The sequence below is a fragment of the Megascapheus bottae genome, chromosome 2 (assembly GCF_031878675.1).
Source record: "Megascapheus bottae isolate mThoBot1 chromosome 2, mThoBot2.hap1, whole genome shotgun sequence".
Taxonomy (NCBI): domain Eukaryota; kingdom Metazoa; phylum Chordata; class Mammalia; order Rodentia; family Geomyidae; genus Megascapheus; species Megascapheus bottae.
The window spans coordinates 64,093,563-64,108,672 of NC_143510.1; the positions used below are offsets into that span (position 1 = coordinate 64,093,563).

At 52.7% G+C, this 15,110-nt stretch overlaps 1 protein-coding gene and 2 pseudogenes across 1 annotated transcript; all 3 read right to left on the reverse strand.

Moving 5' to 3' along the window:
* Positions 1–5,373: 5,373 nt before the first annotated feature.
* LOC150067257 (PRAME family member 12 pseudogene) lies at positions 5,374–6,858 on the reverse strand (annotated as a pseudogene).
* A 2,656-nt stretch (positions 6,859–9,514) lies between these two features.
* Positions 9,515–10,999, reverse strand: LOC150067258 (PRAME family member 12 pseudogene; annotated as a pseudogene).
* A 2,654-nt stretch (positions 11,000–13,653) lies between these two features.
* On the reverse strand, positions 13,654–14,808 carry LOC150067259 (PRAME family member 12-like). Its single transcript, XM_090353884.1, has one exon. It carries the CDS (start codon positions 14,806–14,808, stop codon positions 13,654–13,656), a length of 1,155 nt encoding a protein of 384 aa, XP_090210010.1.
* Between the last annotated feature and the right edge of the window lie 302 nt (positions 14,809–15,110).

Genomic DNA, 15,110 nt, shown 5'->3' on the forward strand with positions numbered 1-15,110 from the left:
TATTTCCACCACAACAATTTAAATAGTGAAAATTCTCATGTAGAATAACATGGAGATGGGAAGGGTTTAACATCCTTTCACAGACTGTGTTTGGTTATCGATGTCCAAATTACCCTATAACATTTACACTCTTCTTTCTTTCTTTCTTTCTTTCTTTCTTTCTTTCTTTCTTTCTGTCTTTCTTTCTTTCTGTCTTTCTTTCCTTCTTTGACTGTTTCTTTTTTTTCCTTATGGGACCTAGCTCAGAAATCTAGGCTTTGGAGCTTTCAATGAAAATTTCAGCAAAGGCTGAAAGCCTTGGCCCAGGACCTGGTATTGTTCCTGACCTCTTCAGCTCAAGGCTACCTCCAAACCCTTAAGCCACCACTTCACTTCCCATTTTCTAGGGGATCATTGGAGGTAGGAATCTCAAGATTTTATGGCCAGGGCTGAATTTGAAACTTGACACTTAGATCTCAGCCTCCTGAGGAGGTAGGATTCCAGGTGTGAGCAATCATGCTGGACTACTTTGCATTTTTCTGGAAAGCATGTTTGTGTGGTTGTGGGTGGGTGGGTGGGTGGGTGTGGGGTGTGGGTGTGGGTGTGGGGTGTGCACATGTGCGTACACACGACTTATTTAGTGCAAGTACCTGTGTTTGTGCCAGGTCCTGGAACTGAATACAGTGGGGCTTTTGTGCGCATTGTCGCCTCTGTATTCCTGGAGCCACGGCCTCCATTAAGACTTTCCTAGAAGTTCACTGGAGAAGAGCATCACATTGGCATTCCCTCAAAGGCCGGGACTGAATAGTGATCATCAGATATCACAATTGCAGAGTAGCGATGACTGAACACAAGAACAACTCTCAGCAAACGTGTGCTTTATCTCCGTTTTTATTTCCGATTTATTAATTGATCTATACAGTAGAGTCAGGGACAATAGGAAGAATGGATAGAGTACAAAAGCAGAGATGGCCCCTAGCACTTGGAGACATACAATGGTGTTGGAGTCTTTTGGAGAAACCCAAGTTGGGAGTGCTGAGGGAGCGTAGCCAGGAACATGCGGGCAGCCCCAAAGTGCTCGGAAAGGTGGCCAGTTCCCTAGGTCCGGCTGAAGGGCCAAGGGCAGAAACACATGCCCTTTGTCTTGCAGTGACCCTGAAGGTTGGGATGTGTGAGGATGGGGGAAGGACCTTAAAGCTAGGCTTTCATGGGTCAGGTCCACAGGAATGCTGGGGAGGGAGGCGCCCAATTACGCAGGCAGCGCAGACAGGCCAGGAAGTCCTTCCACTGTGAGCACCCAGGAGCCACGGGGCCCCAGGCTAACCATCTGGCACTTTCGGCGACGATGACAGAAATCGGCGCAGATCTGGAAGCGCTGGCTAGGCGTCGAGGAAGCTCTCCACGCTTGCAACAGGGGGCCCAGCATGAGAAGAAATCTCTCAAGGTGGATGCTCCCAGGACCCCGTCGTCTTGAAAGTAGAAGCTCTCCAGAGGGGGAGGATAGATCCCTTGACTGAAACGGGCCAGCCTGGCAGTGTGGCTGAGCAGGGTACACAGGCTGCCCAAGGAGATGGGGTTTCCATAGAAACTGAAGAAGCCGAGCTGGGAGCACTGTCTGAGGGCGGGCAGGATGGCAGGGAGCTGGGCGTCGGTGAGGCCACAGTCCCTCCAAGGCCAGGGTCTCCAGGGTCCCGGCCGCTTGCTCCAGCAGGGCTCGCAGGGGCTCCGGACTGAAGCGGCCCAGGCACACACTCCTCAGTCGCAGGCGCTGGAGCTGCCTGGCGCAGGCGCAGCCGGACAGAAACTTCAGGTCGTCTTCCTGCAGGGGACAGGAACTCAAAGACAGCGTCTTCAGAGCTGTCAGGCTCCCCAGGATGGCCGGCAGCTTTCCGTGGAGGAAGAAGACGTCGTGCACGTGAAGCTCCCGCAGACACTGCAGCCGCCCCAGGTGTGCTGCGTACTTGCGGGAGTACAGCGCGTTGAGGGCTCTGGAAGTGTACACCTGAGCACTCATCTTGGAGAAGTGGAGCACCCGAAGGTTCTGCATCTGGCTGAGCTGACGAGCAAAGGTTTTCATGGTCTCTCGACGCCAGAAACAGTCCACCACCAGTTCTTGGATGGAGTCCAGGCGCACTGGCCGCAGAGCCTTCCGCACTCTGGAGGTGCAGCCCGACAGGATCTGCAGCTTCTCGCACCGCAGCTGGACTCGCCCTCTCCTCTTCCGGGCCCACCGCAGCACGTAGGCCTGGAAAGCCCCCTGGGGGCCATCTTGGATGGTGAGGTCCAGGACTATGGTCAAGGGCCGCTCTTCAGTCCTTCGTGCATCGCAAGTCGCCGGGGGCCGGGGGCTCAGGGGGCCCGGAGGGGAGCTTCCGGCCAGAGAGGGGCAGCCCTGGGCCCGCATCTCGGAGGACACGCTTCGCAGATCCAGAACTTGCAGTTTCCAGCGACGCGGCCGATCTTTCTGGGCGAGCAACAGATCGAGTCCATCCAGGCAGCCTTCAAGGCTTCCAGGTCTGGTGACCGCGTCACGGCCCCCAGGAGCAGGCAGGGGGAAGGGCCAGGCCTGCACCATGGCCTTCAGCACCTCTGCGTGGCCCCCGGCATAGGCCTCCCTGAAGAGCCGGGGAACAGCAGCCATGGCACATCCTCCAGGGTGTCACAGATGGACACCGAATGGCTCCTCACTAAGGCCTGCATGGCTAGACTCTCCAGGGTGGGTGGCGTCCCCATGTTCCTCTCGCTGGACAAGACCAGGATCCGGTGTGCAGGCAGGGCTCTCTCCGGTCCAGCAGCGTCAGGCTCTGACTGTGGACTCTGGGAAACTGCTGCTCTTCTCTGTGCCCCTGGGAGTCTTATAGCCCCAACGCAGCCCTTTCCAGCACCTATCTTCCAATAAAAGAACAGCCCCCCCCCCTCCCTTGGGATTTCTGAGTCACACCCAGCAACCCTACCCTGGATAGGGTCCTGCACAGGGTGGATCCTAATCCCTTCAGATAGGATTATTGACATGCGAGTCACAGTGCCTGGCATCCATTTCTCACCTGTGAATGTGTAGACACAAAACGTTTCTACCCTAATATCTGGACAAGGCATATTATTGTGGCGAATTAATGCACCTACTGTTTGGCAGGTGGAACTGTAACCCCTCTATGCATTTCGTCGAAAATGAAAAATTACATTGAAATACATAGAAAAAGTTCCTCCCTTTTACTTTTAAATCCCCAATACTATTCCACAGATGGTCCATTGCCCTGACTTGGGGTCAGGTTGTACGACCCTCAGCCTGCAAAATTGTGTAGAGTCTCCAGGAACTTTTTCGGAAAATTTTTGGTTTTCCTTCTTTCTCTACTTGTCTTCCTGCATGAATTCCTTATTTCCTTCCTTCCTTCCTTCCTTCCTTCCTTCCTTCCTTCATTCCTTCCTTCCTTCCTTCCATCCTGCCTGCCTTTTCACCCCCTGCCTTCCTAACTTTAATCTCCCTACCTTCACAAGAGCTTTAATCCTGCCTTTTCGAACCTTTCCATTTTATTGGGTTCATGTATTAGAACAGGAACTCGGGGCTCTGAGCGGCTTTTGGTCTAGGTTAGTGCTCTAAAACTTGTCCAAAGCAATGGCTACAGAAACCTAGAAACTCTAAGGATCTGGATTGCCTAGATAGTCCTTGCAGTGTGATCCTCCCATCTCAAAACTCTGGAGACCCTGGATTCTTGGAATCCTAGGATGTTTTCTGAGGAGCTTGTTGGCGTCTAATTTTCTCACACACCTCTCTGCTTGTTGACATCTTCCTGGGATCCATGGTTCTCATGCTCCTGAAGGACAGAATTAGAGGCAGAAGCCACCTCAGTGTGGTGGGCATATTTCTCTCTTGCTCCTCGTTTCCAATGTTGTTGTTGTTGTCATTGGGTCTGGTTAGGCACCAAGTGAGTATTTCTCTGGAATAGCAAAGGAAATATAGTCTATCTTTTGCAGGCACATTTAATCATATCACGGTGGAAAATTCTCACCGCCCCCCAAAAGATGGATTGTACAACTAGTTCCCTGGCTTGATGGGTGGGGATTTGGAAGCCACACCCAGCACACCGAGCATGGTTTCAACCTCCAGAGCAAATCCAAGTGATTCTAGGCACCTATTTCCACCACAACAATTTAAATAGTGAAAATTCTCATGTAGAATAACATGGAGATGGGAAGGGTTTAACATCCTTTCACAGACTGTGTTTGGTTATCGATGTCCAAATTACCCTATAACATTTGCACTGTTCTTTCTTTCTTTCTTTCTTTCTTTCTTTCTTCCTTTCTTCCTTTCTTCCTTTCTTTCTTTCCTTCTTTCTTTCTTTCTTTCTATCTTTCTTTCTGTCTTTCTTTCCTTTTTTCACTGTTTCTTTTTTTTCCTTATGGGACCTAGCTCAGAAATCTAGGCTTTGGAGCTTTCAATGAAAATTTCAGCAAAGGCTGAAAGCCTTGGCCCAGGACCTGGTATTGTTCCTGACCTCTTCAGCTCAAGGCTACCTCCAAACCCTTAAGCCACCACTTCACTTCCCATTTTCTAGGAGATCATTGGAGGTAGGAATCTCAAGATTTTATGGCCAGGGCTGAATTTGAAACTTGACACTTAGATCTCAGCCTCCTGAGGAGGTAGGATTCCAGGTGTGAGCAATCATGCTGGACTACTTTGCATTTTTCTGGAAAGCATGTTTGTGTGGTTGTGGGTGGGTGGGTGGGTGGGTGTGGGGTGTGGGTGTGGGTGTGGGGTGTGCACGTGTGCGTACACACGACTTATTTAGTGCAAGTACCTGTGTTTGTGCCAGGTCCTGGAACTGAATACAGTGGGGCTTTTGTGCGCATTGTCGCCTCTGTATTCCTGGAGCCACGGCTCCATTAAGACTTTCCTAGAAGTTCACTGGAGAAGAGCATCACATTGGCATTCCCTCAAAGGCCGGGACTGAATAGTGATCATCAGATATCACAATTGCAGAGTAGCGATGACTGAACACAAGAACAACTCTCAGCAAACGTGTGCTTTATCTCCGTTTTTATTTCCGATTTATTAATTGATCTATACAGTAGAGTCAGGGACAATAGGAAGAATGGATAGAGTACAAAAGCAGAGATGGCCCCTAGCACTTGGAGACATACAATGGTGTTGGAGTCTTTTGGAGAAACCCAAGTTGGGAGTGCTGAGGGAGCGTAGCCAGGAACATGCGGGCAGCCCCAAAGTGCTCGGAAAGGTGGCCAGTTCCCTAGGTCCGGCTGAAGGGCCAAGGGCAGAAACACATGCCCTTTGTCTTGCAGTGACCCTGAAGGTTGGGATGTGTGAGGATGGGGGAAGGACCTTAAAGCTAGGCTTTCATGGGTCAGGTCCACAGGAATGCTGGGGAGGGAGGCGCCCAATTACGCAGGCAGCGCAGACAGGCCAGGAAGTCCTTCCACTGTGAGCACCCAGGAGCCACGGGGCCCCAGGCTAACCATCTGGCACTTTCGGCGACGATGACAGAAATCGGCGCAGATCTGGAAGCGCTGGCTAGGCGTCGAGGAAGCTCTCCACGCTTGCAACAGGGGGCCCAGCATGAGAAGAAATCTCTCAAGGTGGATGCTCCCCAGGACCCCGTCGTCTTGAAAGTAGAAGCTCTCCAGAGGGGGAGGATAGATCCCTTGACTGAAACGGGCCAGCCTGGCAGTGTGGCTGAGCAGGGTACACAGGCTGCCCAAGGAGATGGGGTTTCCATAGAAACTGAAGAAGCCGAGCTGGGAGCACTGTCTGAGGGCGGGCAGGATGGCAGGGAGCTGGGCGTCGGTGAGGCCACAGTCCTCCAAGGCCAGGGTCTCCAGGGTCCCGGCCGCTTGCTCCAGCAGGGCTCGCAGGGGCTCCGGACTGAAGCGGCCCAGGCACACACTCCTCAGTCGCAGGCGCTGGAGCTGCCTGGCGCAGGCGCAGCCGGACAGAAACTTCAGGTCGTCTTCCTGCAGGGGACAGGAACTCAAAGACAGCGTCTTCAGAGCTGTCAGGCTCCCCAGGATGGCCGGCAGCTTTCCGTGGAGGAAGAAGACGTCGTGCACGTGAAGCTCCCGCAGACACTGCAGCCGCCCCAGGTGTGCTGCGTACTTGCGGGAGTACAGCGCGTTGAGGGCTCTGGAAGTGTACACCTGAGCACTCATCTTGGAGAAGTGGAGCACCCGAAGGTTCTGCATCTGGCTGAGCTGACGAGCAAAGGTTTTCATGGTCTCTCGACGCCAGAAACAGTCCACCACCAGTTCTTGGATGGAGTCCAGGCGCACTGGCCGCAGAGCCTTCCGCACTCTGGAGGTGCAGCCCGACAGGATCTGCAGCTTCTCGCACCGCAGCTGGACTCGCCCTCTCCTCTTCCGGGCCCACCGCAGCACGTAGGCCTGGAAAGCCCCCTGGGGGCCATCTTGGATGGTGAGGTCCAGGACTATGGTCAAGGGCCGCTCTTCAGTCCTTCGTGCATCGCAAGTCGCCGGGGGCCGGGGGCTCAGGGGGCCTGGAGGGGAGCTTCCGGCCAGAGAGGGGCAGCCCTGGGCCCGCATCTCGGAGGACACGCTTCGCAGATCCAGAACTTGCAGTTTCCAGCGACGCGGCCGATCTTTCTGGGCGAGCAACAGATCGAGTCCATCCAGGGCAGCCTTCAAGGCTTCCAGGTCTGGTGACCGCGTCACGGCCCCCAGGAGCAGGCAGGGGAAGGGCCAGGCCTGCACCATGGCCTTCAGCACCTCTGCGTGGCCCCCGGCATAGGCCTCCCTGAAGAGCCGGGGGAACAGCAGCCATGGCACATCCTCCAGGGTGTCACAGATGGACACCGAATGGCTCCTCACTAAGGCCTGCATGGCTAGACTCTCCAGGGTGGGTGGCGTCCCCATGTTCCTCTCGCTGGACAAGACCAGGATCCGGTGTGCAGGCAGGGCTCTCTCCGGTCCAGCAGCGTCAGGCTCTGACTGTGGACTCTGGGAAACTGCTGCTCTTCTCTGTGCCCCTGGGAGTCTTATAGCCCCAACGCAGCCCTTTCCAGCACCTATCTTCCAATAAAAGAACAGCCCCCCCCCTCCCTTGGGATTTCTGAGTCACACCCAGCAACCCTACACTGGATAGGGTCCTGCACAGGGTGGATCCTAATCCCTTCAGATAGGATTATTGACATGCGAGTCACAGTGCCTGGCATCCATTTCTCACCTGTGAATGTGTAGACACAAAACGTTTCTACCCTAATATCCGGACAAGGCATATTATTGTGGCGAATTAATGCACCTACTGTTTGGCAGGTGGAACTGTAACCCCTCTATGCATTTCGTCGAAAATGAAAAATTACATTGAAATACATAGAAAAAGTTCCTCCCTTTTACTTTTAAATCCCCAATACTATTCCACAGATGGTCCATTGCCCTGACTTGGGGTCAGGTTGTACGACCCTCAGCCTGCAAAATTGTGTAGAGTCTCCAGGAACTTTTTCGGAAAATTTTTGGTTTTCCTTCTTTCTCTACTTGTCTTCCTGCATGAATTCCTTATTTCCTTCCTTCCTTCCTTCCTTCCTTCCTTCCTTCATTCCTTCCTTCCTTCCTTCCATCCTGCCTGCCTTTTCACCCCCTGCCTTCCTAACTTTAATCTCCCTACCTTCACAAGAGCTTTAATCCTGCCTTTTCGAACCTTTCCATTTTATTGGGTTCATGTATTAGAACAGGAACTCGGGGCTCTGAGCGGCTTTTGGTCTAGGTTAGTGCTCTAAAACTTGTCCAAAGCAATGGCTACAGAAACCTAGAAACTCTAAGGATCTGGATTGCCTAGATAGTCCTTGCAGTGTGATCCTCCCATCTCAAAACTCTGGAGACCCTGGATTCTTGGAATCCTAGGATGTTTTCTGAGGAGCTTGTTGGCGTCTAATTTTCTCACACACCTCTCTGCTTGTTGACATCTTCCTGGGATCCATGGTTCTCATGCTCCTGAAGGACAGAATTAGAGGCAGAAGCCACCTCAGTGTGGTGGGCATATTTCTCTCTTGCTCCTCGTTTCCAATGTTGTTGTTGTTGTCATTGGGTCTGGTTAGGCACCAAGTGAGTATTTCTCTGGAATAGCAAAGGAAATATAGTCTATCTTTTGCAGGCACATTTAATCATATCACGGTGGAAAATTCTCACCGCCCCCCCAAAAGATGGATTGTACAACTAGTTCCCTGGCTTGATGGGTGGGGATTTGGAAGCCACACCCAGCACACCGAGCATGGTTTCAACCTCCAGAGCAAATCCAAGTGATTCTAGGCACCTATTTCCACCACAACAATTTAAATAGTGAAAATTCTCATGTAGAATAACATGGAGATGGGAAGGGTTTAACATCCTTTCACAGACTGTGTTTGGTTATCGATGTCCAAATTACCCTATAACATTTGCACTGTTCTTTCTTTCTTTCTTTCTTTCTTTCTTTCTTTCTTCCTTTCTTCCTTTCTTTCTTTCCTTCTTTCTTTCTTTCTTTCTTTCTATCTTTCTTTCTGTCTTTCTTTCCTTCTTTGACTGTTTCTTTTTTTTCCTTATGGGACCTAGCTCAGAAATCTAGGCTTTGGAGCTTTCAATGAAAATTTCAGCAAAGGCTACTGCCTTGGCCCAGGACCTGGTATTGTTCCTGACCTCTTCAGCTCAAGGCTACCTCCAAACCCTTAAGCCACCACTTCACTTCCCATTTTCTAGGGGATCATTGGAGGTAGGAATCTCAAGATTTTATGGCCAGGGCTGAATTTGAAACTTGACACTTAGATCTCAGCCTCCTGAGGAGGTAGGATTCCAGGTGTGAGCCATCATGCTGGACTACTTTGCATTTTTCTGGAAAGCATGTTTGTGTGGTTGTGGGTGGGTGGGTGGGTGGGTGTGGGGTGTGGGTGTGGGTGTGGGGTGTGCACGTGTGCGTACACACGACTTATTTAGTGCAAGTACCTGTGTTTGTGCCAGGTCCTGGAACTGAATACAGTGGGGCTTTTGTGCGCATTGTCGCCTCTGTATTCCTGGAGCCACGGCTCCATTAAGACTTTCCTAGAAGTTCACTGGAGAAGAGCATCACATTGGCATTCCCTCAAAGGCCGGGACTGAATAGTGATCATCAGATATCACAATTGCAGAGTAGCGATGACTGAACACAAGAACAACTCTCAGCAAACGTGTGCTTTATCTCCGTTTTTATTTCCGATTTATTAATTGATCTATACAGTAGAGTCAGGGACAATAGGAAGAATGGATAGAGTACAAAAGCAGAGATGGCCCCTAGCACTTGGAGACATACAATGGTGTTGGAGTCTTTTGGAGAAACCCAAGTTGGGAGTGCTGAGGGAGCGTAGCCAGGAACATGCGGGCAGCCCCAAAGTGCTCGGAAAGGTGGCCAGTTCCCTAGGTCCGGCTGAAGGGCCAAGGGCAGAAACACATGCCCTTTGTCTTGCAGTGACCCTGAAGGTTGGGATGTGTGAGGATGGGGGAAGGACCTTAAAGCTAGGCTTTCATGGGTCAGGTCCACAGGAATGCTGGGGAGGGAGGCGCCCAATTACGCAGGCAGCGCAGACAGGCCAGGAAGTCCTTCCACTGTGAGCACCCAGGAGCCACGGGGCCCCAGGCTAACCATCTGGCACTTTCGGCGACGATGACAGAAATCGGCGCAGATCTGGAAGCGCTGGCTAGGCGTCGAGGAAGCTCTCCACGCTTGCAACAGGGGGCCCAGCATGAGAAGAAATCTCTCAAGGTGGATGCTCCCCAGGACCCCGTCGTCTTGAAAGTAGAAGCTCTCCAGAGGGGGAGGATAGATCCCTTGACTGAAACGGGCCAGCCTGGCAGTGTGGCTGAGCAGGGTACACAGGCTGCCCAAGGAGATGGGGTTTCCATAGAAACTGAAGAAGCCGAGCTGGGAGCACTGTCTGAGGGCGGGCAGGATGGCAGGGAGCTGGGCGTCGGTGAGGCCACAGTCCTCCAAGGCCAGGGTCTCCAGGGTCCCGGCCGCTTGCTCCAGCAGGGCTCGCAGGGGCTCCGGACTGAAGCGGCCCAGGCACACACTCCTCAGTCGCAGGCGCTGGAGCTGCCTGGCGCAGGCGCAGCCGGACAGAAACTTCAGGTCGTCTTCCTGCAGGGGACAGGAACTCAAAGACAGCGTCTTCAGAGCTGTCAGGCTCCCCAGGATGGCCGGCAGCTTTCCGTGGAGGAAGAAGACGTCGTGCACGTGAAGCTCCCGCAGACACTGCAGCCGCCCCAGGTGTGCTACGTACTTGCGGGAGTACAGCGCGTTGAGGGCTCTGGAAGTGTACACCTGAGCACTCATCTTGGAGAAGTGGAGCACCCGAAGGTTCTGCATCTGGCTGAGCTGACGAGCAAAGGTTTTCATGGTCTCTCGACGCCAGAAACAGTCCACCACCAGTTCTTGGATGGAGTCCAGGCGCACTGGCCGCAGAGCCTTCCGCACTCTGGAGGTGCAGCCCGACAGGATCTGCAGCTTCTCGCACCGCAGCTGGACTCGCCCTCTCCTCTTCCGGGCCCACCGCAGCACGTAGGCCTGGAAAGCCCCCTGGGGGCCATCTTGGATGGTGAGGTCCAGGACTATGGTCAAGGGCCGCTCTTCAGTCCTTCGTGCATCGCAAGTCGCCGGGGGCCGGGGGCTCAGGGGGCCTGGAGGGGAGCTTCCGGCCAGAGAGGGGCAGCCCTGGGCCCGCATCTCGGAGGACACGCTTCGCAGATCCAGAACTTGCAGTTTCCAGCGACGCGGCCGATCTTTCTGGGCGAGCAACAGATCGAGTCCATCCAGGGCAGCCTTCAAGGCTTCCAGGTCTGGTGACCGCGTCACGGCCCCCAGGAGCAGGCAGGGGAAGGGCCAGGCCTGCACCATGGCCTTCAGCACCTCTGCGTGGCCCCCGGCATAGGCCTCCCTGAAGAGCCGGGGGAACAGCAGCCATGGCACATCCTCCAGGGTGTCACAGATGGACACCGAATGGCTCCTCACTAAGGCCTGCATGGCTAGACTCTCCAGGGTGGGTGGCGTCCCCATGTTCCTCTCGCTGGACAAGACCAGGATCCGGTGTGCAGGCAGGGCTCTCTCCGGTCCAGCAGCGTCAGGCTCTGACTGTGGACTCTGGGAAACTGCTGCTCTTCTCTGTGCCCCTGGGAGTCTTATAGCCCCAACGCAGCCCTTTCCAGCACCTATCTTCCAATAAAAGAACAGCCCCCCCCCTCCCTTGGGATTTCTGAGTCACACCCAGCAACCCTACACTGGATAGGGTCCTGCACAGGGTGGATCCTAATCCCTTCAGATAGGATTATTGACATGCGAGTCACAGTGCCTGGCATCCATTTCTCACCTGTGAATGTGTAGACACAAAACGTTTCTACCCTAATATCCGGACAAGGCATATTATTGTGGCGAATTAATGCACCTACTGTTTGGCAGGTGGAACTGTAACCCCTCTATGCATTTCGTCGAAAATGAAAAATTACATTGAAATACATAGAAAAAGTTCCTCCCTTTTACTTTTAAATCCCCAATACTATTCCACAGATGGTCCATTGCCCTGACTTGGGGTCAGGTTGTACGACCCTCAGCCTGCAAAATTGTGTAGAGTCTCCAGGAACTTTTTCGGAAAATTTTTGGTTTTCCTTCTTTCTCTACTTGTCTTCCTGCATGAATTCCTTATTTCCTTCCTTCCTTTCTTCCTTCCTTCCTGTTCCTTCCTTCCTTTATTCCATCCTGCCTGCCTTTTCACCCCCTGCCTTCCTAGCTTTAATCTCCCTACCTTCACAAGAGCTTTAATCCTGCCTTTTCGAACCTTTCCATTTTATTGGGTTCATGTATTAGAACAGGAACTCGGGTCTCTGAGCGGCTTTTGGTCTAGGTTAGTGCTCTAAAACTTGTCCAAAGCAATGGCTACAGAAACCTAGAAACTCTAAGGATCTGGATTGCCTAGATAGTCCTTGCAGTGTGATCCTCCCATCTCAAAACTCTGGAGACCCTGGATTCTTGGAATCCTAGGATGTTTTCTGAGGAGCTTGTTGGCGTCCAATTTTCTCACACACCTCTCTGCTTGTTGACATCTTCCTGGGATCCATGGTTCTCATGCTCCTGAAGGACAGAATTAGAGGCAGAAGCCACCTCAGTGTGGTGGGCATATTTCTCTCTTGCTCCTCGTTTCCAATGTTGTTGTTGTTGTCATTGGGTCTGGTTAGGCACCAAGTGAGTATTTCTCTGGAATAGCAAAGGAAATATAGTCTATCTTTTGCAGGCACATTTAATCATATCACGGTGGAAAATTCTCACCGCCCCCCCAAAAGATGGATTGTACAACTAGTTCCCTGGCTTGATGGGTGGGGATTTGGAAGCCACACCCAGCACACCGAGCATGGTTTCAACCTCCAGAGCAAATCCAAGTGATTCTAGGCACCTATTTCCACCACAACAATTTAAATAGTGAAAATTCTCATGTAGAATAACATGGAGATGGGAAGGGTTTAACATCCTTTCACAGACTGTGTTTGGTTATCGATGTCCAAATTACCCTATAACATTTGCACTGTTCTTTCTTTCTTTCTTTCTTTCTTTCTTTCTTTCTTTCTTCCTTTCTTCCTTTCTTTCTTTCCTTCTTTCTTTCTTTCTTTCTTTCTATCTTTCTTTCTGTCTTTCTTTCCTTCTTTGACTGTTTCTTTTTTTTCCTTATGGGACCTAGCTCAGAAATCTAGGCTTTGGAGCTTTCAATGAAAATTTCAGCAAAGGCTACTGCCTTGGCCCAGGACCTGGTATTGTTCCTGACCTCTTCAGCTCAAGGCTACCTCCAAACCCTTAAGCCACCACTTCACTTCCCATTTTCTAGGGGATCATTGGAGGTAGGAATCTCAAGATTTTATGGCCAGGGCTGAATTTGAAACTTGACACTTAGATCTCAGCCTCCTGAGGAGGTAGGATTCCAGGTGTGAGCCATCATGCTGGACTACTTTGCATTTTTCTGGAAAGCATGTTTGTGTGGTTGTGGGTGGGTGGGTGGGTGGGTGTGGGGTGTGGGTGTGGGTGTGGGGTGTGCACGTGTGCGTACACACGACTTATTTAGTGCAAGTACCTGTGTTTGTGCCAGGTCCTGGAACTGAATACAGTGGGGCTTTTGTGCGCATTGTCGCCTCTGTATTCCTGGAGCCACGGCTCCATTAAGACTTTCCTAGAAGTTCACTGGAGAAGAGCATCACATTGGCATTCCCTCAAAGGCCGGGACTGAATAGTGATCATCAGATATCACAATTGCAGAGTAGCGATGACTGAACACAAGAACAACTCTCAGCAAACGTGTGCTTTATCTCCGTTTTTATTTCCGATTTATTAATTGATCTATACAGTAGAGTCAGGGACAATAGGAAGAATGGATAGAGTACAAAAGCAGAGATGGCCCCTAGCACTTGGAGACATACAATGGTGTTGGAGTCTTTTGGAGAAACCCAAGTTGGGAGTGCTGAGGGAGCGTAGCCAGGAACATGCGGGCAGCCCCAAAGTGCTCGGAAAGGTGGCCAGTTCCCTAGGTCCGGCTGAAGGGCCAAGGGCAGAAACACATGCCCTTTGTCTTGCAGTGACCCTGAAGGTTGGGATGTGTGAGGATGGGGGAAGGACCTTAAAGCTAGGCTTTCATGGGTCAGGTCCACAGGAATGCTGGGGAGGGAGGCGCCCAATTACACAGGCAGCGCAGACAGGCCAGGAAGTCCTTCCACTGTGAGCACCCAGGAGCCACGGGGCCCCAGGCTAACCATCTGGCACTTTCGGCGACGATGACAGAAATCGGCGCAGATCTGGAAGCGCTGGCTAGGCGTCGAGGAAGCTCTCCACGCTTGCAACAGGGGGCCCAGCATGAGAAGAAATCTCTCAAGGTGGATGCTCCCCAGGACCCCGTCGTCTTGAAAGTAGAAGCTCTCCAGAGGGGGAGGATAGATCCCTTGACTGAAACGGGCCAGCCTGGCAGTGTGGCTGAGCAGGGTACACAGGCTGCCCAAGGAGATGGGGTTTCCATAGAAACTGAAGAAGCCGAGCTGGGAGCACTGTCTGAGGGCGGGCAGGATGGCAGGGAGCTGGGCGTCGGTGAGGCCACAGTCCTCCAAGGCCAGGGTCTCCAGGGTCCCGGCCGCTTGCTCCAGCAGGGCTCGCAGGGGCTCCGGACTGAAGCGGCCCAGGCACACACTCCTCAGTCGCAGGCGCTGGAGCTGCCTGGCGCAGGCGCAGCCGGACAGAAACTTCAGGTCGTCTTCCTGCAGGGGACAGGAACTCAAAGACAGCGTCTTCAGAGCTGTCAGGCTCCCCAGGATGGCCGGCAGCTTTCCGTGGAGGAAGAAGACGTCGTGCACGTGAAGCTCCCGCAGACACTGCAGCCGCCCCAGGTGTGCTGCGTACTTGCGGGAGTACAGCGCGTTGAGGGCTCTGGAAGTGTACACCTGAGCACTCATCTTGGAGAAGTGGAGCACCCGAAGGTTCTGCATCTGGCTGAGCTGACGAGCAAAGGTTTTCATGGTCTCTCGACGCCAGAAACAGTCCACCACCAGTTCTTGGATGGAGTCCAGGCGCACTGGCCGCAGAGCCTTCCGCACTCTGGAGGTGCAGCCCGACAGGATCTGCAGCTTCTCGCACCGCAGCTGGACTCGCCCTCTCCTCTTCCGGGCCCACCGCAGCACGTAGGCCTGGAAAGCCCCCTGGGGGCCATCTTGGATGGTGAGGTCCAGGACTATGGTCAAGGGCCGCTCTTCAGTCCTTCGTGCATCGCAAGTCGCCGGGGGCCGGGGGCTCAGGGGGCCTGGAGGGGAGCTTCCGGCCAGAGAGGGGCAGCCCTGGGCCCGCATCTCGGAGGACACGCTTCGCAGATCCAGAACTTGCAATTTCCAGTGACTCGTCTGGACACAGAGGCAGAACTTTTCGTTGGATGTAGGAAAGTTATTATATCATAACCCTTGATAATATATCATTGATGGTCAGGAGAATGATGATTCTACATTACGCAGAAGTCTTGTGAGATTAGCAATGGCTTGCTATGCAGATCTTTTTAATGATAAGCAGGATATATATGGCAGATGTCTTTGGGCTTAGGGCATAATGTGTCTGTCCTTTGTTGCCATTTTACAGAGCAGTTTGTAAATACAGACAT

Bases quoted from the DNA above. Each gene is read 5' to 3' on its own strand.
- LOC150067259 (XM_090353884.1), bottom strand. From the start codon at position 14,808: ATGCGGGCCCAGGGCTGCCCCTCTCTGGCCGGAAGCTCCCCTCCAGGC.